Here is a 25,396-nt window from a genome sequence, read left to right on the forward strand (position 1 = left end):
GGGCTGCGAGCCCTTTAAGGTTCGTTTTGAAGGGGCGGGGCTAGGGGCGGGCCTGTGAAAATCACGTGAGGCGGCGCCTGCGCAGAAGGGTCACGTGGTGGCTGGGCCGGGGAAATGGCGGCTTCAGGAGAGAGTGGGGCTTCGGCCGGCGGAGGCAGCACAGAGGAAGCTTTTATGACCTTCTACAGCGAGGTGAACACAGAATGGGGACTAGTGGCACCGGAACGACCCCGCTCCGGCCTACGTCCCTAGTGGGCGGAGATGGGGCTTCCTGGCGTGGACCGTTGGGCGGCTCTTGCTGTCCGGCCTGCGGGGCAGCGGGGGCTGGGAGTGCGTGTACGTGCGTGCGTCGGCCACCGGCAGCCGCCGGGGCATCCCCGGGGTCACGGAAGAGGGACCGGTGGCTGGCGTTTGGAGGGAACCGGCGAGCGTGGCCGAGGAGGTGCCTGGGCGCAGGAGAGTGACCTCACGACGCGCAGTCGCGGGATGGCAGAGGCTGGGCCCTTCCTTGGGGGGGTGGCTTAGCTGTCTTGGCCCCCGGCTTTATTCCACACAGAACGATCTCTTTTCTGAGTACTGTGTACTGAGTCGTGTTAGGGCTTAGTTCTGCGATTCACGCACGCTGAGCGTGCATCACGACAGGTAGGCATTATGTTACCCCATTTTGCAGGCTGCCAGCCTGAGATGTAGGATGGTGGGGTCGTCTAGGGTCTTGTTGTCGGGCAGGGTAGGAGTAAGTTTGGTCCAAGCCCCGTTTACTGTCGCCTGTCCCGCGCCTGGTGGGTGCTCGGTAACTATGTGTTGAGTTAGTGAAGGTAAAAGCAGTTTCAGGCTCAGTTCTTACAGGCACTTAACTTGCTTGGGAAATTTTGCGCACGTTTAATTTCCATGTCTGTGGAATGAGAGAGTTCGTATTAAAACCGGAGTTTTAATGAGAATTAAAGGAGCAAATGCGTAAGCGAGCGTTTCATGAAATACAAAACAGAGTTAAAAGAAGGCTAAGGTGGGGCCTCTAAGTTGGCGTGGACGGAGGAGTGGGTGGAAACTACCCCCAGGTGAGCTCGCCAGGGCCGTGAGCTGCTGTGTCGCTGGTATTTCTAACAGTGCTCGTTACATAGTTTCTCCAAAGTATTCAATTTAAAAATGGCACCTAGCATGTCCTTTGTGGTCTCTCCTTTTGAAGTAGTTGAGTCACTGGAAAATGTTGATGCCATGGTACCAAAGGTTATTGGCTTCTAATGACTTAGCAATTATAGGGGAGCTGGTTTTACCCATCCTCTCTTAGTTTAGAAAAACGTTTAGTTTGTTTCACATGGATGGGAGAAAGTTCCCCAGAAGGAATCTCCCATCAGTATCCATGGAATGTTTATTGGGCACTTGATTTGTACTGTGCTGTTGAGGTGTTTGGGGTGTGGTAGTGAACAACAGAAAAAAAAATCCTGCCTTCATAGAACTTGTGTTCTAGAGGAAGCCATAAATAACCAGCTCACAGGATAGTGTCAGTAGTGATGAGTGTGAGGAGGAGGAAAATCAGGTTTGGGACAGAGGATAGAGCATATTTTAGAAAGTGAAAGTTCTGGGAAGGAGTGACTCTTTACGTGTTTGAAGTTTTTTCCGACCTTGTTTTGGCCATGGCTTTAAAGGTGCCCTACAATGCAGCAGGGCGTCCTAATAACTCGCTCTCCTACTCCGGCAGGGACACCAAGGGTGCTTTTTGGGATTATCTGCTGTTTGTTCTCCTTGGCATTGTCTTCAGGTCAAGGCTTTTTTTTTTTTTTTTTTTTTTTTTTAAGATTTATTTATTTATTTGAAAGAGTTACACAGAGAGAGGAGAGGCAGAGAGAGAGAGAGGGAGGAAGGGAGGGAGAGAGGGAGGGAGGGAGGTCAGTCCTCCATCTGCTGGTTCACTCCCCCAGATGGCTGCAATGGCCGGGGGCTGAGCAAATCCGAAGCCAGGAGCTTCTTCCCGATTGCAGGGGCCCAAGGATTTGGGCCATCTTCTACTGCTTTCCCAGGCCATAGCAGAGAGCTGGATCAGAAGTGGAGCAGCCAGGTCTCCAGCCGGCGCCCATATGGGGTGCCAGTGCTTCAGGCCAGGGCATTAACCCATTGAGCCACTGAGTGGGCCCCAAGGTCAAGGCTTTTTCTAACTCTGTCAGTTAAGTAGTTTGCTCCCTCACACAGCAGTTTATTTAAGAAGAAAAAGTGGCAGGGGTGAGGTGGGGATTCACTTATTTATTTATTTGAAAGGCAGGGTGACAGAAAGAGGGAGAGACAGATCAATCTGCATCTGTTGGCTCACTCCCAAAGTGATGCCTCCCCTGGAGTCAAGACTGTTGGGGTTAAGATTTGAGTTTACAGGTTAGGTAAACCAGTTAACCTCTCTATGCCTCAGTTTGAGACTAACCGATACTATAAAGTTCTTATAGTATTAGGTTGCAATAAATGGTGGCTCTTTAATTATCCTTTAAAATGCTTAGCAAAATATATTGCATATGATAGACACCCAAATAATTGTTTGCTGAATATGCCAGTGAATGTTGTATTAAAGGAGACAGTTCACTTTATTATGGAGCTTTACTAATGAAGCTTTTAATCCTCTTAATTTTAGGTGAAACAAATAGAGAAGAGAGATTCAGTTCTTACGTCCAAAAATCAGATTGAAAGGTTGACGCGTCCTGGTTCCTCTTACTTCAATTTGAATCCATTTGAGGTAAGCTGACTGATGTTGTTCTGCCTGTGTGGTGGGGAGCTTTTTGTGGCAGCACACAGACTAATACCACAGCACACACCTGGCTTCTAGCATAGCTGGAACTGAATGGATTCCAGCTGTGGACCGTGATGGAGTCTGTGTAATGGTTAGGTTGGTTTTATTGTGAGCAGAGTTGGAAAGGCAGCATGGTAAGAGAAATTAGCTGATCTTTGCCCTGTCATGTGTTCTCCATTGACTTGTAGCAACCCAAATGCACAAGGGTTTCTTTTCAGATGTGAAAATGTAGCTCTTGGTACCTTTAGGTTCTGGTTTAGGCTGCTTGTTAAGACTTTTAGTTTCATAGCAATCCGAAAAACAGCAAATACCCAACAACAACAAAAGAAAGATCATAAGATTTTAGACAAGGGAACACATTTGATTTCCTTAATTTTATCACTTTACACTTTTCCTGATGATAAAAATAATTTTTTATATGAAACTTTAAATACTGAGAAAAGAATACTTGTGTATACACTCACCTAAGAGAAATAGCCTCTCCTATTTATACTCTCTTCTATTTAAAACCAAGAGAATCATACCCTTCGAGTCTTTTTTTTTTTTTTTTTTTTTTTTAAAGATTTATTTATTTGAAAGAGTTACAGAGAGGTAGAGGCAGAGAGAAAGGTCTTCCATCTGCTGGTTCACACCCCAAACGGCTGCAAGGACCAGGGCTGCGCCACTCTGAAGCCAGGAGCCAGGAGCTTCTTCCAGGTCTCCCATGTGGGTACAGGGGCCCAAGGACTTGGGCCATCCTCCACTGCTTTCCCAGGCCATAGCAGAAAGCTGGATTGAAAGTGGAGCAGCTGGGATTTGAACAGGTGTTCGTATGGGATGCCGGCACTGCAGGTGCATCTTTACTTGCTATGACAGCACCAGCCCTGCTTCAAGTCTTTAAATGCTATATTGCTACAGAAAATATTTTCCTGCAACATTCAAAAAAGTCTGTATAATGCATTTAATCAGTTCTTTTAGTGTGGAGTATTTACACTAACCTCTGCTCATGTTCATACGTGATTTTGAAATCAGTAGTTACATCTCAGAAATAATAGTCATTGAGCACTTATCACCTTCTATGCTTTTTCTTTACCTTTTTTTAATGTGGGAAAATATATATAACATTACCATTTTAGTCATTTTTAGGTGTACAGTTTAGTGGTGTTAAGTACATTTCCCAGTGTTGTGCAGCCATCATTACTGTTCATTTCTAGAACTTTCTCAGCACTCTAAACAGTAACTCAGAACTTAATAAACAAATACTCCCCTTCCCACCCCACTGCTGCTCTTGGTGATCTCTAGTCTGTTTTTTTGTCTCTGAATTTGCCTATTTAAGTACCCTATATTATGATATCATGTGATATTTTTCTTTTCGTTTGGCTTATTTCACTTGGCATGATTTCAGAGTTCATTATTTCTGGTCTTTAATTTTTCAAGGATGTTTTTCATTTTGAAAGAAACTCAGATTTACAAAAATTTTCAAATACAGTAGAAGACTTTCCCTTGAACTATTTAAGAATTTGTTGTCGATATGGTTGATCAGCCTGACATTCTATAGTGTGGTTTTCCTGCAAATTACAGTATGTTGATCAAAGTCAGGAAATGAACATTGATAACATTCCTTTATCGATTCATTGTTCCATCCTTAATCACATTAGAATGTCAGCAGCTGTCCCAGTTTTGCCTTTTGTGGTGGAGGGAGCCAGTCCAAGATCTCCTGTTCAGCCTGGTTGTCAGGCCTCTGGTCTCCTTCAGGGTGTAATGCTTCCTCAGTCTCCCTTGACTCAGGACCTTGAGGCTCTGAGGATTAAAGGCCAGTTACTTTGTAGCATGTCTCAGCTTGGGTTGTCAGATCTTTCCTGTGTCAGGTTCAGTCCCTGCAGTGTTGACAAGAATATTACAGAGGTGATGTTAGCGTTGTGTTTATCATCCATGAAGTGGTAGATGGTTTTGATTTATTCCATTACTGTGAGGTGAACTTGATCACTTACAAAAGAGGTTTCTTCCGGATTTTTTTTTTTTTGAGATGTATTTATTTATTTGAAAGGCAGAGACACAGAGAAGGAGAGAGAAAGATCTTCCATCCTCTGGTTCACTCTCCAAGTAGCCACAATGTCCAGGGCTGGGCAAGGCCGAAGCCAGGAGCCTGGAGCTTCTTGCAGGTGTCCCTCTTGGTTGCAGGGACCCAAGGGCTTGGGCCATCTTTCACTGCTTTCCCGGGCCCATTAGCAGGGAGCTGGATAGGAAGTGGAGCAACTTAGTCTCAATTGGTGTACATATGGGATCTGACACTGCAGGCAGAGGCTTAACCTCTGCCACAACGCTGACCTCCCAGATTGCTTCCGCAAGGTACTTTCCCCCGATTTGTAAGAAGTATTTTATGGGGAGATACGTGGAAAATATGTAAATATCCTGTCTGTGTAAAAGTTTTAGTTTATTCCTTTATTTATCCATATGGATTTGGGGTTCTCTATTTCACTCACTGAGTTGTAAGATTTATTTTATTTATGTGAAAGGCAGAGTTACAGAAAGAAGGAGAGACAGATCTTCCATCTGCTGGTTCATTCCCCAGTTGGAAGCAATGGCCAGGGCTGGTCCAAGCCGAAGCCAGGAGCCAGAAGCCTGCTCCAGGTCTTCCATGTGAGTGGCAGGGGCCCCGACACTTGAGCCATCTTCCCTGCCTTCCCAGGCACATTAGCAGGGAACTGGATTAGAAGTGGAGCAACAAAGACATAAACCAGCACCCATATGGGATTTTTGCATTTCAGGTTGTGGCTTAACCTGTTATGCCATAACACCAGCCCTCACTGAGTTATAATTCAGCATTTCTTCTCTTTCTTCCTTTTATTTTATTTTTTGACAGGCAGAGTGGACAGTGAGAGAAACAGAGAGAAAGGTCTTCCTTTTGCCGTTGGTTCACCCTCCAATGGCTGCCATGGCCGGCGCGTGGCCAGCGCACCGCACTGATCCAAAGGCAGGAGCCAGGTGCTTCTCCTGGTCTCCCATGGGGTGCAGGGCCCAAGCACTTGGGCCATCCTCCACTGCACTCCCTGACCACAGCAGAGAGCTGGCCTGGAAGAGGGGCAACCGGGACAGAATCCGGCACCCGGACTGGGACTAGAACCTGGGGTGCCGGCGCCGCTAGGCGGAGGATTAGCCTGTTGAGCTGCGGCACCGGCCTATTTTTTTTTTTTTTTTAATATTTATTTTGTTTATTTGAAAGAGAGGCAGAGACAGAGAAACTTGAAGTGTAGTCCCTCCCCCCCACCACCACTTTTTTATTGTGGTAAAATACAACAGAATTTATCATCTTAACTATTTAATTTAGAAAAAATTTTTAAAGGATTTATTTTTATTTGAAAGGTGGAGTAACAAATCTTCCATCCTCTTGTTCACCTCCCAGTGGGCTGCAGCAGCCAGGACAAAGGCCTGAGCCTGGAACTCCTAGGTCTTCCACATGGGTGGCAGGGGCCCAGGCACTTGGCCCATTTTCTGCTGTCTTCTGAGTTGCATTAGGGAGCTAGATCAGAAGTGGAGTGATGAGAGTTTGAACAGCCTCACTCTGATATAGGATGCCAGCATCACAGGCAGTGGCTTAACCCACATCACCACAACATTGTTCCTATCATCTTAACCACTGTTAAGTATACAGTTCAGTGGGAGTTTGTTTTTTAAAGGTTTATTTATTTGAGGTCAGTGGTATGGCGTAGTGTTCGAGTTCCGACTGCTTCACTTTTGATCCACTTCCCTGCTAATGGCCTGGGAAGGCAGTGGAAGATGGTCCTTGGGCCCTTGTACCCACAAGGGAGACCCAGAAGAAGCTCCTAGCTTGAGACTAGCCTGACTCTGGCCATTGCAGCCATCTGGGGAGTGAATTAGTGGATGGAAGCTCTCTCTCTCTAACTCTAACTTTCAAAATAAATAATTAAAAAAAAATTATTTGAAAGGCAGTTATACAGAGAGGGAGCGAGCGAGAGAGAGAAACATCTCCATCTACCAATTCATTCCCCAGATGGCTGCAGTGGCCAGTGCTGGGCCAGACTGAAGCTAGGAGCCAGGAGCTTTATCTGGGTCTCCCATGTGGGTGGCAGGAGCCCAAATTTGGGCCATATTTTGCTGCTTTCCTAGGTTCATTATTAGGGAGCTAGATCATAAGTGGAACAGTTGGGACATGAACTGGTGCCTATATCGGGTGCAGGTGCTTCAGGTAGAGGCTTAACCCGTTACACCACAGCACTGGCCTCTTCTGTTTCTCTTTAAGGATTTTATTGGGGCCGGTGCTGTGGCGTAGCTGGTGGAGCTGCCGCCTGCAGTGCTGGCATCCCATATGGACACCTGTTTGAATCCTGGCTGCTGCAATTCTGACCCAGCTCTCTGCTATGGCCTGGGAAAGAAGTAGAAGATGGCCCAAGTCGTTGGGCCCCTGCACCCATGTGGGAGACCTGGAAGTAGCTCCTGGCTCCTGGCTTTGGATCGGCATAGCTCTGGCCATTGCAACTAATTGGGGAATGAATGGATGGAAGATCTCTCTCTACCTCTCTTTCTCTCTCTCTGTAACTCTTGACTTTCAAATAAATAAATAAATCTTTAAAGGAAAAGATTTTACTTGTTATTTATTTTCAAGGCAGAGTTACAGAGAGAGAGGGAGACACAGAGATAGACCTTGCATCAACTGGTTCACTCCCCATATTGGCTGCAACAGTCAGGGCTGGGCCAGGCCAAAAGCAGGAACTTGGAACTCCATCTGGGTCTCCCTCATGAATGTAGGGGCTCAAGTACTTGGGTCATCCACCACTGCTTTCCTGGGTGCATTAGCAGAGAGCTGAATCAGAAGTGGAACAGCCAGGACTTGAACCAGCACTCTGCCAGCATGGGATGCCAGCTTTGCAAGTGGCAGCTTAGGCTACTGCTCCACATCACTGGCCCTAGTGGTTTCTGTTTTTCCTGTAGTATTTATTGAGACACCTCAGTGAATCCAATTTCCTTTCACAGGGAAGCTGGTTTTTTTCTGGTAAGGAGAGGCAGTCCAGTGATAGCTGTCCCCCTAGCCATCATGTAATAATTTGAATAGTCTACCTATACCCACCTCGCTCAGCAGCAGGGGTACAAGGAAGAAGTTAGAGTAGGACTCCGAGTAGTCCTATAAAGGAGTCCTTACCCAGGGAGTTGTGTGTGTGCATGTGTTTTCCTTCTTGCCGCCTCTTCAGCTCCCTGTGTGGTCACGTTTCTAACTGTTGGCCATTATGTAATCAGCTGTCCTGTGTGTTCTGCTGTTACTTTTATGTTAAGAGCCCTCCCTACTTCCTTAAGTTTAGATGAGCCTGGGTCCCCTGCTCAATTCTCTCTTCTTTATATTATTTTAAAAATATATATTATTTATTTATTTAAAAGGCAGAGTGACAGAAACAGGGAGACACAGGTACAGAAAGATCTTCTGTCTGCCTGTTCGCTCCCCAAATGACCACAGCAGCCTGGGCTGGGCCAGGCCAAAGACAGGAGCCAATAACTCCATCCTGGTCATCCACATGAGTGGCAGGGGCCCAAGTATTTGGGTCATCTTCCACTGCCTTCTCAGGTGCATTAGCAGGGAACTGGATTGGAAGCAGAGTAGCCAGGACTTGAACTGGGTTTCCATTATGGGATGCTGACATCACAAGTAGTGGCTAAACCTGCTAAACCACAAAACCAGCTTCTCTGTTCCTTTTTTTGATTTAACTTATAAGGCTCCAGCAGGTAGCACCATAGACTCTGTCATTTTCAGCACCTTGATCCTAAGGTGTATAAACAGGGCTTTGGAACTTGCAGGTTATTAAGAGGTACACGTATGCCTCAGACTGGATTCCTGTTTCAAGCAGATCTCAGAGGAGACCACTGTTACAGTTGACTTAAGTTCAGGAACTTATCTGAATGCTACAATATTTTTGTTTCTGTGTGATGATTAATTATCCTTTTGAGATCCAAGACTGTGGAAGTCATTGCTGATCTGCAAAGGGTGAGATACAGTAGGAGTTGAGAAAAACCTTCCAAGGGCCAGCGCCACGGCACAGTAGTTTAATCCTCTGCCTGTGGCGCTGGCTTCCCATATGGGCGCTGGTTCTAGTCCTGGTTGCTCCACTGCTCCAGCTGTCTGCTATGGCCTGGGAAAACAGTGGAAGATGGCCCAAGTCCTTGGGCCCCTGCACCCACGTGGGAGACCAGGAAGAAGCTCCTGGCTCCTGGCTTTTGATTGGCGCAGCTCTGGCCATTGCAGCCATTTGGGGAGTAAACCAATGGAAGGAAGACCTTTCTCTCTCTCTCTCCCTCTCACTGTCTGTAATGCTACCTCTCAAATAAAATCTTTTTTAAAAAAAGAAAAAGCTTCCAAGAATCTGGACAGACCTATGTGTTTCTTCAGAGCCATTTTGGTACTACAGCAATTTTATATTGGTCAGAATTACTTGTTACTTGGGACCAGCACTGCGGCGTAGTGGGTTAAAGCCCAGGCCTCCAGTGCTGGCATCCCATCTGGGCGCAAGTTTGAGTCCCAGCTGCTCCATTTCCAATCCAGCTCCCTGCTAATGTGCCTGGGAAAACAGTGGAGGATGGCCCCAGTCCCTGGGCCCCTGCCACCCATCTAGGAGACCCTGAAGAAGCTCCTGGCTCCTGACTTCAGATCAGCTCAGCTCCGGCCATCGCAGTCATTTGGGGAGTGAGCCTGCAGATGGAAGACCGTTTTCTTTTCTCTACCTTTCTCGGTAACTCTGTCTTTCAAATAAATAAAAAATCTTTAAAACAAATTATTTGTTACTTGTCTGTCCATTGTGTATTAGACTTTAAATTCCATGAGAACAGCAGTGAGCACAGTGTCTGCCAGCGTTAGGTGCTCCAGAAGTTTGTACTGAACATGTAAAGCTGGTGTCAAAGAAGTTTGGGCCCCAGGTATAAACCCGGTATCTTCACTGTTTGATACCTACTTGTGGCACCTTTAAATCTTAAAGACAGAAAAGGCATTAGCTCAGCTTTAAAGGCACTCATTATTTGTTGCCATTGATTAGTGGACATCTGATAAAACTTTCAGTAAAATGACTTTTGATTTATGTATACATATACTTTCCCATGATCCCCTCAGTCATGTCAAAGTAAGCTACAGACCTTGTGATGGTAAAAGCCTGCACACTTTGGCATTCATTTTTTCCAAAAACAAAAACTGTCTTTCATGTAGCTACAGCATCACTACCAGGTTTAGAAAAAACATTATTGGGGCTGGCGTTTTGGCCTGGCCCAGTCCCGGCTGTTGTGGCCATTCGAGGAGTAAACCAGTAGATGGAAGGACTCGTTCTCTCTCTCTGTGTCTCTGTCTCTGTCTCTGTCTCTCTGTCTCTGTGTCTTCCTCTCTATGTAACTTTGACTTTGAAATGAATAAATCTTGAAAACAAAAACACCCACATTATTTAGATGATGTCATCCAGCATCATTTAATCCAGTTTACACTCAAATGATCCCAGTTGTCTCCAGATACCTCCTTTATAGCTATTTTTAAATAATGTTTTAAATATCCACTTATTTTCATGTAGAGTGACGAAGAGGGAGAGAGCTTACATCTACTGTCCACTCCACAAATGGCTACAACAGCCCAGGCTGCACCAGGCTGAGCCAGGAGTCTGGAACTCCACCTGGATCTCCTCTATGGGTGGCTTAGCAGGAAGCTAGATTGGAAGTAGAGTACCTGAGACTCAAGCTGGCGCTCCTGTATGGGATGCAGGTGTCCCAAGTGATGGCTAACCCACTGTACCTCTCACCTCATTGCTGTTTTTCTTTAAAGGTTTATTTGAAAGTCAGAGTGACAGAGAGATTTTGTTTGTTCACTCTGCAAATGACTGGGACTGCTGGGCCTGGGCCAGGCTGAAGCCAGAAACTCCATTCCTAACCTCCATCTCATTTCTTTTCTTCTTCTTCTTTTTTTTTTTTTTTTTTTTTTTTGACAGGCAGAGTTAGACAGTGAGAGAGAGAGAGAGAGAGAGAGAGGCTTTCCCTTTTCCGTTGGTTCACCCCCCAAATGGCTGCTGCTGCCTGCGCCAGGAGCCAGGTGCCTGGTCTCCCATGCGGGTGCAGGGCCCAAGCACTTGGGCCATCCTCCACTGCACTCCCTGGCCACAGCAGAGAGCTGGCCTGGAAGAGGAGCAACCGGGACAGAATCCGGCGCCCCGACCGGGACTAGAACCCGGTGTGCCGGCGCTGCAGGCGGAGGATTAGCCTAGTGAGCCGCGGCGCCGGCCATGTCCTGGCTCTTGTTTGTTCATCTCTGGAGATTCCGTGAGACAACAGCAGGCCTTCATCGTCATTTCTTAGTAGTGCTTCTCAAACTTTAATGTGATGCAGATCACCGGAGGATTTTTTTGAAACACTTATTTTGATGCAGCTGGATTAAGTGGGAAACTACTACTCTGTGTTTTCTTTCTTTCTTTTCTTTTTTTTTTTTTTTTGAAGATTTATTTATTTATTTGAAAGAGTTACACAGAGAAAGAAGGAGAGGCAGAGGGAGAGAGAGGTCTTCTATCTGATGGTTTACTCCCTAAATGGCCGCAACGGCTGGAGATGCACCAATCAGGAGCCAGGAGCTTCTTCCAGGTCTCCCACATGGGTGCAGGGGCCCAAGGACTTGGGCCATCTTCCACTGCTTTCCCAGGCCATAGTGGCGAGCTGGATTGGAAGTGGAGCAGCCAGGACTCGAATCGGCACCCATAAGGGGTGCCGGCACTGCAAACGGTGGCTTTACCTGCTACACCACAGCACCAGCCCCACCTCTGTGTTTCCAGCATGCTCTTCTCACTCTGACCTTTCAACACCTTCCTTTGGTCTCATATACCACATAAATAATAAATGCTGTGTTGAATCCATGAACTGCACTACGAAATCATTTACTTAATTGTCCATCTGGTAACATTCCATTCTTTATGGGGGGTGGGATTTAAAATAATCTTTATTTTCTCAAAGCTTAGAAGTGCATTATAGGAAACTTAAAAACACAAGAAGCAAAGAACAAAGTCATTGCAGCTGGTGCTGTGGCATAGTGGGTTAAGCTGGTGCTGCCCACATGGGTGCCAGTTTGAGTCCTGGCTGCTGTACTTCCTATCCGCCTCCCTACTAATGTGTCTGGGAAAGCAGCAGAAGATGGCCCAAGTGCTTGGGCTTCTGCACCTACATGGGAGACCTGAATGAAGCTTCTGGCTTTGATGTGGCCCAGTCCTGGCTGTTGTGGCCATTTAGGGAGTGAGCCAGCGGGTAGAAGACTTCTGTCTCTGTCTCTCTCCCTCTCTTTAACTCCACCTTTCAAGTAAATAAATCTTTTTAAAAAAGAATGTCCCCCCTCCTTACTTCTCTGCATTTCTAGTGTGTAGTAAGTACTGTGTTCTGCCGGGAGTAGAATGAATGAACGAATTTGTGGAGGTGGGGTCAGAATGATCCTTGGTGAGGGATGTCAACACCAAGATACCCAAGGTTGGAAAAGATTGAGTCCATTGGTTGGAAGCACTGTTGGTCGCCAGTATAGATGTTTTTGCCCTTTGCCCCACCAGCTCTCCTGAGGTAGAGTCTGACTTCCCCAGAGTGAGTTCCAGGCACTGCTTTCAGGTTTCCAAGGTGATCCTGATGTTCACTGTGGCTTGGGAACTAATGGGCCTTGTAATGATAAAGTGACCCTTTCTGGATTGAGCTGAAAATCAGGGAGCTGGCCTGATGTTTCCCTGCTGAGCTGCTGTGCTTTTTCTGTTTGCTGAGACAAGAGGGAGGGAGTGTTGGAGCGACTTTCCTTAATGATTGGAAGAGCTATGCAACGTTTTCTCATGGTGTTAGAAACATGTCCCTAGGTGTGATGTAAACTATTTTCTTGGTAGACAGTAAGCATCTTATTAATTGGAAACCCTAAAATAATATAGCTGTTGAATTGTTACCAAGTTGATTATTCATACTTCCTGAGAATTTTAGAACTGTGTGCCAGCCAGTGTTCTAGAACATGAAATACTGTTCTAGATGTTGAGTATTATATGTAAAAGGGTCCTTCAGAGAGTTCACAGAAGGGCCAGTGTTGTGGCCAGTGCTTGCATCCCATGTCAGAGCACTGGTTTGAGCCAGGCTGTTCTTCATCTGAACCAGCTTTCTGCTAATGTGCTTGGGAAGGCAGGGGAAGATGGGCCAAGTCCTTGGGTCCCTGCCACCCTTGTGGGAGACCAGAATGGAGTTCTGTGGCCCCTGGCTTTGGCCTGGCCCAGCCCTTGCTGTTGTAGCCATTTGGGGAGTAAACCAGTGGATGGAAGACCTCCTCTCCACTCCCTGCCTTTCAAATAAATAAATAAAATCTTTTGGAAAAAATAAATAATAAACACTTTTCATGAACTTTTTCAGAAAAAAATTTCAAAATAAACTTACCTTTTAATCCATTTTTATGAACCTTTTGAAGAGCTTTTATATACTTGATACCTCTTACATATAAATTCTTTTGGTCACTTTTAACATTTGGTTTTAATTCTTTCAGGTTCTTCAGATAGATCCTGAAGTGACAGATGAAGAAATAAAAAAGAGATTTCGGCAGGTATGGTACTACTTCCCTTTAACAACTGGAGTTTGAAGCTTTTTTTTTTTTTTTTTTTTTTTTGACAGGCAGAGTGGACAGTGAGAGAGAGACAGAGAGAGAAAGGTCTTCCTTTTGCCGTTGGTTCACCCTCCAATGGCCGCCGCTGCAGCCGGCGCACCGCGCTGATCCGATGGCAGGAGCCAGGATCCAGGTGCTTTTCCTGGTCTCCCATGGGGTGCAGGGCCCAAGCACCTGGGCCATCCTCCACTGCACTCCCTGGCCACAGCAGAGGGCTGGCCTGGAAGAGGGGCAACCGGGACAGAATCTGGCGCCCCGACCGGGACTAGAACCCGGTGTGCTGGCGCCGCAAGGTGGAGGATTAGCCTATTGAGCCACGGCGCCGGCCCTGGAGTTTGAAGCTTTTAAAAATGAATGACGGCTGGCGCCACGGCTCACTAGGCTGATCCTCCGCCTGCGGCGCCGGCACTCCAGGTTCTAGTCCCAGTCGAGGCGCCAGATTCTGTCTTGGTTGCTCCTCTCCCAGTCCAGCTCTCTGCTGTGGCCTGGGAGTGCCGTGGAGGATGGCCCAAGTGCTTGGGCCCTGCACCCACATGGGAGACCAAGAGGAAACCCCTGGCTCCTGGCTTCGGATCGGCGCAGCACGCCGGCCGCAACGCGCCAGCCGTAGCGGCCACTTGGGGGGTGAACCAACGGAAAAAAGAAGACCTTTCTCTCTCTCTCTCTCTTTCACACTGTCTAAATCTGCCTATCAAAAAAACAAAACAAAACAAAAAGATAATGAATGAAACACATGATTGTCTTAGGACTTTGCTGTATGACTTGATGCTTGTGGGCCAAAACTTAACCTTCCTTCTTCCTTTTTAAAACTTAAACTTAAGACTATGTAATTATTATTTCTTTTAAAAAAAGAGTGATATAAAATATTAAATATGATGCCATAGTTTACCTGTGAATAGAATGAATTTTATATCCAAATAAAACCTCCCTGACCCCTTAATTAAGAGGATAAACACAAGGTGAAATAGTAGAGCCTGTGTGGAGTCAGACAGACTTGGCAAATCCCCTGGCTCCAGGGAGAGAACATGTCACATGATTGACAGCACTTTCTATCTAGAAGATTCCATTCCTCAGTTTTTTTTTGTTTTTTTTTTTTGTTTGTTTGTTTTTGTTTTTTTGGCCAGGCAGAGTTAGACAGTGAGAGAGAGACGAGACAAAAAATTCCTCAATAATTTTATCTTTTGTAAACATGAATGTATACCCAGGAGATGCCTGGTTCAATATAAAGGTGTACTCTCAAAATTGTCCAAGAAAGGAGGTTTGCAGCCTCTGATTCTGGCCCATTCTTCTGTTTAATAACTTGCGCTATAAAATATTCTAGTAACTGTTTGAAAAATCTTTCCAGTTTTGACAGCTGAGTAGACCCCCACCCTTTTCTTCTTTGAGTTGAATAATCACACTCCCTGCAATCCTCCTTTATGGCTGGATTTTCTATATATTTTGCCCCTTTTTAAAAACTTCTGAATGTATCTGTTAACTTCATACTTATAACAGAGCCTGACTAGTGCTTCTGCATTGTATATTTGCAAATACCCTGTGTTGTGTTTGCTTCTTTAGTACAGAAATTTTTTCCCATATTGCTGACTCATAGTCATCTTCCAATCTACTATTAAGCCAAGGTTTTTTTTAAATCTTTGCCTTCTCTGTCATTTCCCTTTATATAACTATAGTTTTTTACATTCCTAGCTCTACTCTCTACTTACATTTATTTTTTTTTTCTAAAACTTAAAAGTTTCCTAATATAACAGATTGACAGTCTCTCCCAGTTTAATAAGCAAGCGTTCCAAGTCCACAGTTAAAACATTTTTATATAGCTACGTAAAAAATTCAGTAAGAGTCAAGACCTTTTCTAAGATTTATTTATTGGAGCTGGTGGTGCGGTGGTGTAGCAGGCAAAGCACTGCCTGCGGTGCTGGAATCCCATACCCTGGACGTTGGTTTGGGTTCTAGCTCCTCCATTTGCAGTCCCGCTCCCTGTTGATGTGCCTGGGAAAGCAGCAGTAAATAGCCCAAGTCCTTGGGCCCCTGTACTCTGAGGGAGACCCGAATGAAGCTCCTGGCTTCTGATCTGCCCAGTTCCGACTGTTATGCCCATTTGGGGAATGAAACAACAGATGGAAGGTCTGTGTCTCCCTCTCTCTGTTCTAACTCTGCCTTTCAAATAAATAAATCTTTAAAAAAAAGATCCTTAAAAAAAAGTATTTGCTTGAAAGGCAGTTGGAGAGATTGTCTATCCATTGATTTACTCCACAAATGGCCATAATTGCCAGGGCTGGGCCAGGCCATGGCCAGGAGCCAGGAGCTTCTTCCCAGTCTCCCACGAAAGTGCAGGGGTCCAAGCATGTGGTCCATCTTCCACTGCTTTCCCAGGCCATAAGCAGGGAGCTGGATCTGAAGTGGAGAAGCTGGGACTTGAACTGGTGCACATGTGGTGGGAGGCCTACACTGCAGGTAGGAGCTTTACCTGCTATGCCACAGCACAGGCCCTCAGGAGTGGATCTTAACTCAGGCACTCTGATAAGGGGTTTGGGTGGCGCAGGTGACATCTTAACCACTCCAGGATTTGTTAATTTTAATTTTAAATTTTTTAAAAGATTTATTTATTTATTTGAAAGGCAGAGTTACACAGAGAGGGGAGAGGCAGAGAGAGGGAGATACTCCATCTGATGGTTCACTCCCCAGTTGGCCAGGAGCTTCTTTCGGGTCTCCCACGTGGGTACAGGAGTCCAAGGACTTGGGCCATCTTCTACTGCTTTCTCAGGCCATAGCAGAGAGCTGGATTGGAAGTGGAGCAGCTGGGTCTCGAACCGGCACCCATATGGGATGCGGGCACTTCAGGCTAGGGTGTTAACCCGCTGCGCCACAGTGCTGGCCCTGATTTGTTAATTTTTAAAAGATGTTTTATGTCATAGTACCTGAAAGATTTTGGTTATAAAAAGATGCAGTACAGGCCAAGAGCTATTAAATGTTTCTCTTATTATCAAACCTAACTTTTCTCCTGTAGTTATCCATATTGGTGCATCCTGACAAAAATCAAGATGATGCTGACAGAGCACAAAAGGCTTTTGAAGGTATTTGTAAATTTACCTGCTTCTGAGTAATGTAATGTCAGTGCTAGAGGCTGACTGTTCCTTGTCCTAGATCAGGAAAGGAATGGTAGTGCTTTGTCTTGCGGGCACAGGGAGCAGTGGTTTTCACTGAAACAGTTGTCGTCCAGAGTGTTGCTGGTTAAGAAGTGGACCTTTGCTTCCTTAAAGCTTCTGTGTGCCAACAGTGTTATTTCACAGGGCCATTTGTTTCTCTGAGCATAAAGAATGTTGGAAATAATTTATCACAGAATTAAATCTAAATGTGGTATATTTAGTGTTCAATGTGTGTTTAATTTTTTCCAAGGCTCTCAAGCAAAGTCATTGCTGTAGTTCTTTTAAAAAACAATTAGCTTAACAATAGTGAATGATTTAAAAGTAGGAAATGCTTTTAGACGGCACAAGTCTGTTTACACTGCCTGAGTATAGTTCAGACTTTCGGAGGGTGTTTGCAGAAACAGTTAATTTCAATGTTTTGCATTAGCTGTGGACAAAGCTTACAAGTTGCTACTGGATCAGGAGCAAAAGAAGAGGGCCCTGGATGTAATTCAGGCAGGAAAAGAATACGTGGAACACACTGTAAGTATTTATAGTGCTGCTGTGTGTAAACTCGCACGGCAAGGGGACGGACCAGCAAGCCATGGGCACCTGGCAGGAGGGTGACTGCGTAGCAATGCCTTCTGGCCTAGCTTGTGACTACCTAGGTGGTCTCCACCGCTTAGCTGTGTGGTCATGAGTTATGAGTGCCTAAAGCTGTAATTCACCCCTAAGAGAGGAGCTCTGGGTGAGGCATGGTTGGGATGCTGCTCCCACCTCTTTCCCTGCCAGTGCTGAGTGTTTTCCCCCTCATCACGCGTGTAGCCCCTTCTGAGTGGAAGAGGGAGTAGCCATGGTGGTGCTTCACCCTCCATTCTTATTCTCGTCCCCGTGAAGGGTTTGGATCGTGGGCTTGAGTAAAGCTGGCGAGGGGCTATGAGTACATGATTTTGTAATAGGAGGAGTGACATGTCCATATTAAAACAGGGTTGGGAAGGACTCAACTGAAAGAAATTCAGTTGCAGCGGGCGTTATTTACTTTGCTCGTGGGGGCATTCCGTAATCTGCTAAGCCGCGGGAAATGTTGAGATGGCTTGCTGGAGGTAAGAAAGGTCTTTTTCTTAAACATTTTTTAATTGCTGGTGCAAGAATCTTGAGGCCATTTATCAGAGCCACTTCAGTGAATGTAATAGAATGACCTTTTCAATCGAAGAGCTTTGGATTTTAAAACAGGACTTCACAACCAGTAATCACACAGTTGAGAGGAGGAAGATGAGTGAACAGAGACAGGGCGAGGAATGCAGCCCACCCTCATGTGCTGAAAATGGCGCTTCTTGGCCCAGTCCTGGTAGAAAATGAAAAAGTGCCTGGCAGTTTCTTAAATCTCTGTGGTAGTTAGCCTTGCCCTGGGTTTTGCCTGTACGGAAGTCAACATTAGGCCTCTGACCACAAGGTGGCAGTGGTAGGGCCTTTCTGAGCTTAGAAGACACTTAGCTTTTTGCTGGTCTAATAGACTGATTATTAGTATAGAAGTATCATTCTTGTGTGTATGGATATCGTATTTAATTTCTTTTTGGAACTCAGTAGTGGCAAAGTGATAAAAGTATCAGTAAATGTGATATGAAAATGTTGGCTTAAGAGGATTTCACAGTGAAAATGATCAAGAATGCAGTTGTCGAAATGGGAGAAAAACACCACTTATACTTAATGCTTCTTCTAAAACTTTTAAAGTACATTTTCTTTGCTATAAACAACTTTACTACAAGCCAAACAAGATAAATAGGCCATCTGTTCAGCTTATCAAAGGCTATTTGGATCAGTCTTGGTGCCGGGGATAGCCCCACCGTGGTCCCTTTCCATCCCCGCTGGTAGACTGGCTTTTAGATCAGGTTGAGGAAGGATGCATGGTTTCTAGTTCTCCTTGATTGCACTGATGTTTGAGGGAAGAGGGAGGGGCTCATATGGTTCTTAGTTGAATGCTGAGTTACACCTATGTCTTCAGAAAAGCACACATATGTGTACAGCTCAGTGGATAGTCTCCAAATGTGCATACTCATCTTTTGATGAAAAAATTCTTTTTAGGTGAAAGAACGAAAAAAACAGTTAAAGAAGGAAGGAAAACCTACAAATGTAGAGGAGGATGATCCTGAGCTGGTGAGTTCAGCATGAGCAAAGGCAGCTTGGCTGTGTGATCGGGAGTGCTGGTTCGTGGTGAGAGAGCAGAGCTGAAAGAATGCCGAGTGTGTGCTGGGAACATTTCATTCGGACACAAAACACGAAATGTGCGTTCATCCACTTCTTATGTAGGGCTGTTGCATTTCCTTTGCCATGTGTGTCCACTGATTGAAGTCTGCAGCTGACCATAAGTCATATATACAATGTTATTGTTTCTACCCTCAATTTCTTTTGAGATTCATTGAAAACTTAGGTACTGGTGAAGCAAACCAAGAGCAGAATCTACTTTTCTATGTCTTACCTGCATTTCATTCAACCACAGTTATTTTTAGGGACTTATGTTTATTGAATCTTTCAAAGCAACAGCAAATGCTATAACCACATCTGTAAATCTCTGTGGTATGTTAAATTACAGAACCATAATGGTAATTGCCACTGGCATGGCTAGCTTTGGGAATAACCCAGCTGACTCTTGGTGAGCAGACCCCTGCCAGCTAGTGGTCACACTCCAGGTGGTGTTTTATAGAGGCAGTGGTTAGTCCCACGGGTTCTTTAGTAGGGATTGGTTAAGTGAGGTTTGACTTTAATATTTGTGTCTGATTGCCTCAATAGACTGGAGAAGTTTAAAGTTTTCTTAAATCTTAACAATTATCCTGATGTGACTTACAGAGTGACTGTTGTAGGGAAACATCCTTGCGACTTCTTGCTGCAGTGACTGCCAGCAGCAGGTGGCCCCCTCTAGGGGAGGGCAGGGGGCTGACTGCTTGAGAAATGTTAGGCGTTCCACCGTTAGGGTCCGCTGCCTTCCGAAGTTCAGTGTTTTCTCCTCAGCCTGTTTCCCCGTTCCTTCAGCCATCTGCTTTATCACAGATACTCTTGACCCTCTGATAAGAACTCCAACTTTTTTTTAGTTGTGTTTCTTCCCGATTATAAGTATGTACTTATATTTTCTTTTGTTCTTAATTCTCTTACAGTTCAAACAAGCAGTATATAAACAGACCATGAAACTCTTTGCTGAGCTGGAAATTAAAAGGAAAGAAAGAGAAGCCAAAGAGATGCATGAAAGGTACATATCTGCATATTCGTTTTTAAAAAATTAAATTATTGTTAATTTTTATTTATTTGAAAGGGAGACAGAAGGAGATGGACAGACAGATGTCTTATCTGCTGGTTCACTCCCCAGTGCTTCTCATAACAGCTGAGACACAGCCAGGCTGAAGCCAGGAGCCAGGGACTCAGTCTGGGTCTCCCATGTGGGTGGCAGGAACCCAGTCCCTTGAGCTGTCACCTGCTGAGTGTGCATTCACAGGAAGCTGGAATGGAGGGCCGAGCTGGTAGCTGAATCTCGATTCTCTGATATGGAATGTGGGCATCCCAAGTGGCACCTTCTGCTACGCCCAATGTCCATCCCATGTCTGAATACCTAGATTAACGAATGTTGGTCTTTGGGGGTTCTCCTGATGAAGGAATTAGATAGTACATCATTTCAGAGACTGTCTAAAATAGTTACTGCAACAGCCAAGGTTTTGAATCACGAAGGTAAGAAGTTTTCTTTGATTTTTGGGAAATACTGACTAGCTCTGTCCTTGGGGAGTTTGTTTATCCTTAGGAGGGCTGTGTGTTTTCTTCCAGACTGTCTGAAATAAAGTAGGCAGAGTTATTGAGGCCAGGACTTCCTGGGGAACTGGGGGCTGCAGCTCTGATGAATGTGTAGGGCTGTTCTGTGTGGTCACTTAGAAAAGGGTTACTGCTCTAAAGCAGAGTTCCCTTGATGGTCAGAAATGTTGAGGTTGGTTTGATTTCAGTGTTTTGTATTGTTAGCATTTAGTACTAACTAGATTTTTGTAGTTGTGTGAAACATCGTTGTTTTAAGATAGAGTTGGGGGCTGGCACTGTGGCATAGTGGGTAAAGCCACCACCTGCAGTGCCAGCATCCCTTAGGGGCGCCAGTTTGAGACCTAGCTGCTCCACTTCTGATCCAGCTCTCTGCTATGGCCTGGGAGAACAGTAGAAGATGGCCCAAGTCCTTGGGCCCTTGAACCCGCATGGGAGACTTGGAGGAAGCTCATGGCTCCTGGCTTCGGAGCGGTGCAGCTCCGGCTGCTGCAGCCAATTGGGGAGTAAACCAGTAGATGGGAGCCTCTCTCTCTCTGTAACTCTGACTTTAAAATAAATAAGTAAATCTTTAAAAAAAAAAAAAAAGATAAGGTTGGGGGGCTTGTGCTGTGGTGTAGCCTGTAAAACTGCCACCTGCAGTGCCAGCATCCCACATGGGCGCCAGTTCGAGTCCCAGCTGCTCCACTTCCGATCCAGCTCTCTGCTATGGCCTGAGAAAGCAGTAGAAGATGGCCCAAGTCCTTAGGCCCCTACACCCGTGTGGGAGACCCAGAGGAAGCAGAGAGAGAGAGAGATGTCTTCCATCCACTGGTTCACTCCCCAGATGGCCACCACGACCAGAGTTGCACCGATCCAAAGCCAGGAGCCAGGAGCTTCCTCTGGATCTTCCCTGAGGGTACAGGGGCCCAAAGACTTGGACCTTCTTCCACTGCTTTCCCAGGCCACAACAGAGCTGGATCGGAAGTGGAGCAGCTGGGACTCGAACTGGCACCCATATGGGATGCTGGCACTGCAGGTGGCGGCCCCACCCACTACACCACAGTGCCGGCCCCAAATACATAAATCTTTAAAAAAAAAAGTAAAACATGGCTTGAACTCAGGTACTTTGATACAAGATCTGGGTACCCCAAGTAGCATCTTGACTGCTGCCCCAAGACGCCTGTCCTTGACATAGGGTTTTGTGCAGGAATCCTCTTGAGTAAGAACTTGTGCTGCTGTAATGGTCACTGTGCTGAAATATGGTGTTGACGTAGCTGTGCTACCGACTGAGCCCCAACTCTTTGATGATTATTGGCTGGACTTTGATGGTCTTGTCTGTCTGTCTGTCTAGCAGAGATGTTTCTGTCTTTCACCAAATCTGGAAGGAGACAGTCATGAAAATGCTTAGAGCCCTTTCTAGGCAGCCCTGTTTGTAGACTTCCCTTCTGTGCTCGCTCTCGCGAGGAGTCGCCCTGTCCTGCAGGGCTGACCGTCCCCACGCGCCCTGTAAGAACTGCGGCCTGCTCCTCCTAGGAAACGACAGCGGGAAGAAGAGATTGAAGCTCAAGAAAAAGCCAAACGCGAGCGGGAGTGGCAGAAAAACTTCGAGGTAAATGTCGGGGGGGGGTGGGTGGGCAGAGATTCTTCTAGAATCAAGAAATTTGGTTTCTGGGGCATTTCCATGCCTGACGGGTAAACGGCCAGAGGCACGCGGGGCAAGGAGGAGCTGTAGGAGAGTCTGCTCTTGGCTCAGCCTCCTCTAAGCCCTGCGGCCTCGGCACGGACACGAGGGTCTGACTGACCTTTAGAGTGTGTGGTAGGCACAGCCACCGAACGGGCTCCAGGAACGTAGGTCGCACATTTCACTTAGGAGGCAGACTTGGAGCAGCCGCTGCTGGGAGGGCTGTTAGTCAGAACTGAGGTTCTTGTGACACTGGATTCTGCCTAAAGGGACACTTCCTTGGACTTGATTCCTTTTTGATACCCTGGTTTTAGCCTTCAGGTGTTTGGCCAATTTCTGGATTGGGGTGACATTTGGTCTTTGGTAGGATTTAGGGGTAGTGGTTGGCTGTGCAGAATTGATGACTTTGTTTTTGTTCCACTTATTGTTTGAGAGAGAGAACAAGAGCAGGCCCCACGGAGATGAGTTTGAGGTCAAGATCCTAGTGGCCCTCTCCACAACACTAGACGTTGAGGCCTGCATTCCAGGTTTGGGGTGCAGCAGAAAGAGGGCTTGTGCTGCTGGCTCGCTGCCTGGGTTTGAGAACACGACTTAGCCCCTCTGAGCTCCAGCGTGTCGCTTGTGAAATGCTGGTTGGCAGTGCACACTGTAGTCATCCTTTGTGAAGACTGGCAGTGTCTGGCCTCGTTTCTGTGATACTTTATGTGAATACTTCTCAGTTTGTCCTCTTTGAATGCATCCTGCTTTCTCAGGCACTTTGTAGGGCCGGCCATGGAAGCAGGACAGCAGTCTTGCTCTGTTCTGCTCCTAGATCCGCCTGTTGGGCCGAACTGGGCGGGGCTGCAGGAGGGAGAGTGGGTGGCAGGGCAGGTGCAGGCCCTTCCTCTGGTCCGCTTGTGTCTTCCTTAGGAAAGTCGAGATGGGCGCGTGGACAGCTGGCGGAACTTCCAAGCAAATACAAAGGGGAAGAAAGAGAAGAAGAACCGGACCTTCCTTAGACCACCGAAAGTAAAAATGGAGCAGCGTGAGTGACCACCCGGAGTCACAGCACGGAACCTTCCCCCAGCCGTCTCCCTCCCTGCTTTGAAGGACTCATTCTTTCCTCCACTTCCACCCCAACATAGAGTAGTATTTGCTTTTTAGTTCATTTTGTTTTCAATACAATTTAATATCGATCAGAGTAATTCTTTTGTACATTGAAATGAGGGGCTCAGTTTAAACAAAGACCTTCTCTCCCACCCCCACCCTAGAACAACCAGGACTGGAAGGTGCCACCCTGGGTGCTACCTTCTCCCCCACAGCCTGTAACTTAATGTTTTGTACTTCACTGCGTGTGATGGATGTGATGGTTAGAAACCTGTGTGTAGTTTGTGGAGATCATCCCATTAAACATCTTGCTTACAGTGGTGTCGCCGTGACTTCAGAGACGAGCCTGGGCCACCACAGGAAGCCCCCTTGCTTCAGTCGCTTGCTTCCGGGTGTGCCATCCTCCGAAGCCCAGGTCACAGGAAGGCAGAGTGGGCAGAGAGAGCAGTTACACTCGTGCCCTGATGCCCCCTACCCCCGCCTGGTGTTTGGCACCTGTCCTCCCGTCTGCCCGACCAATCAGTGTGGCATGACACTAAGCCACCTAAACCTGTTCACTTTCCAAAGAGCTAGCCAGCCTCCATCCAGTCCCATCGTCTCCTAGCCTGTCTGCATTCGTTAGTGGTAAGAATCTTTATGTATAATAAAGTTTTCTACTGAGATCGTTGATGGACTCTCCCTCAGCTGTTATTCAACAGACAAGTGGGTCCCTTGTCTGGCTTGGCTCAACCCTGACATGCTCTGGGGTTGGACAGACCTGACTTCTTACGGCTTTTATTTGCTGAACCTCAGTTTCTTCATCTGCTAAATGGGAAATAAGTTACTGCAGCAGCTTTTCAGGAAGATCAGCGATGGCGTGTGTAAGGTAGCTGCCACAGCGCTCACTGAGTGCGGAAATGTATTGTGATTTCTGTGGAAAATGAAAGTACTGACTATTTTGAGGGTTAGATGAATTAATGTACTAAAACATCCAGTTTATAGTCTGCTCAGATGTCCCACTTGCTCTGAGAGACAGGACCACCTCATGGGAGAGACATACGGGAGAAGCAGGATGGTGACACATGAAGATAGAACTGGGTGACTCAAAATGAAACTTTTTACAATGTCTTGTAGGTGAGTAAGCAGGGACAATGATACAGAAGGCACAATGCCACTGTGGGAGGGGCCAGCAGCTTGGGTGTCTCATTGTCCTTCCAGGTACAAGTGAGCGCCTCTAGATCACACATGGACCAGGGTGCGGGGGTGGGTGTAGCCCTGGCTAAGACTGGACCGAGGCAGGGAGAAGGAAGTGTTCAGCCACTTGCAGAAGTGACAGCTGTTGTGAGGTTGTGCAGTGCAGGGAGCAGCTGCCGTCCTTCCTAGCCAGGCAAAGTGACACCCATCCCACTGCACACGAGTGCACACCTGCTCTGTTCCTGACAGGTTAAGTGGTCCTTCCAGGTCTGGCCAGCCGTCTGCGGGCTCATCTGCCCTCCAGGAGGCTGTGCCAGCCATCAGCTTTGAGTGTGCGAAGTCGTTCAGCAGAGATGATGGTTTAGAGGTGGTGAACACTGCTGGACCCCTGCTGCCTACCTCATGGAGGGGGCACAGGTTGAGTGAACAGGTGCAGAGGTCGCCTCCACTGTGCTGACGAGGGGCCCCTTCCTGCTTTTCTTAGCAGCCAGAGAATGTTTCCTGGAGAAAGTGACCTTTTTAAATCTACTTCTTTTGTTTTTAATCTGAAAGGTAGAGAGCTGGAGCTCTTCCATCTGTTCATTCACTCCCAAATACCCACAAAAGCCAGGACTAGGCCAGGTCAAAGCCGGAGCCCAGAACCCAATCCAGGTTTCCCACGTGAGTATCAGGAACCCAAGTCCTGGAGCCATCACTTGCTGCCTCCCAGGGTGCCCATCAGCAGGGAAGCTGGATTGGAAGCAGAGGAGCCAGGACACGAACCAGGCACTCAGGCTACAGGTGTCCCAAGGTGCAGCTTAGCTGCTGTGCCATCTGCCTGCCTCTTAAAGTGACTTTTTTTAGAGTTATAACCTCAAGGCTGATTTATCAATTAGGAATGCTTCTAGTTGCAAAGAATAACTGGCAAAAAAGAAACAGGGAAATGTTTTGCTCACTTTGGGCAGTTTTTGTATTTGTGGGCATTAACAGTGTTACCAAGGAAATGGGCTCTTATCAGCTACCACCCAGTCCTCCGGAGGGTCTGGTTGTCTCCCAGCTGCGGAACAACTGCTGTGCTGAGAGCAGACTTCTCCCCTGAGGGTGCCATTGGCCAGGAAGCTGGTCACAAGGGATACCTCCAATGGCCACTTTGAGAAATCAGAAAAGGAGAACAGACAGGCCATAGCCCAAGCCTTGTTCCCTGGGGCTGG

General features: G+C 46.6%; 1 protein-coding gene across 2 annotated transcripts; it reads left to right on the forward strand.

The window, feature by feature from the left end:
* The first annotated feature begins 49 nt into the window (after window positions 1-49).
* DNAJC8 (DnaJ heat shock protein family (Hsp40) member C8) lies at window positions 50-23,700 on the forward strand. 2 transcript variants are annotated; one of them, XM_070078979.1, is made up of 9 exons: window positions 50-192; window positions 2,612-2,713; window positions 13,257-13,313; window positions 16,378-16,444; window positions 16,944-17,038; window positions 18,578-18,649; window positions 19,645-19,736; window positions 21,800-21,875; window positions 22,857-23,700. In XM_070078979.1, exons 1-9 carry the CDS (start codon window positions 115-117, stop codon window positions 22,977-22,979), a joined length of 762 nt encoding a protein of 253 aa, XP_069935080.1. In that variant the 5' UTR covers window positions 50-114; the 3' UTR covers window positions 22,980-23,700. The 2 variants fall into 2 exon arrangements, with proteins under 2 accessions (XP_069935080.1, XP_069935079.1); XM_070078978.1 differs by having other exon boundaries at window positions 51-192; window positions 21,750-21,875.
* Window positions 23,701-25,396: the final 1,696 nt, after the last annotated feature.

The sequence above is a fragment of the Oryctolagus cuniculus genome, chromosome 7, assembly GCF_964237555.1.
Source record: "Oryctolagus cuniculus chromosome 7, mOryCun1.1, whole genome shotgun sequence".
Taxonomy (NCBI): Eukaryota; Metazoa; Chordata; class Mammalia; order Lagomorpha; family Leporidae; genus Oryctolagus; species Oryctolagus cuniculus.

What these genes read in the sequence shown, in the direction of transcription:
- DNAJC8 (XM_070078978.1), top strand. Translation starts at nt 115, where the DNA reads ATGGCGGCTTCAGGAGAGAGTGGGGCTTCGGCCGGCGGAGGCAGCACA. An exon ending in TTATGACCTTCTACAGCGAG is followed by an intron (nt 193 to 2,611) that starts GTGAACACAGAA and finishes TCTTAATTTTAG; the next exon opens with GTGAAACAAATAGAGAAGAG. An exon ending in AAGAATACGTGGAACACACT is followed by an intron (nt 17,039 to 18,577) that starts GTAAGTATTTAT and finishes AATTCTTTTTAG; the next exon opens with GTGAAAGAACGAAAAAAACA.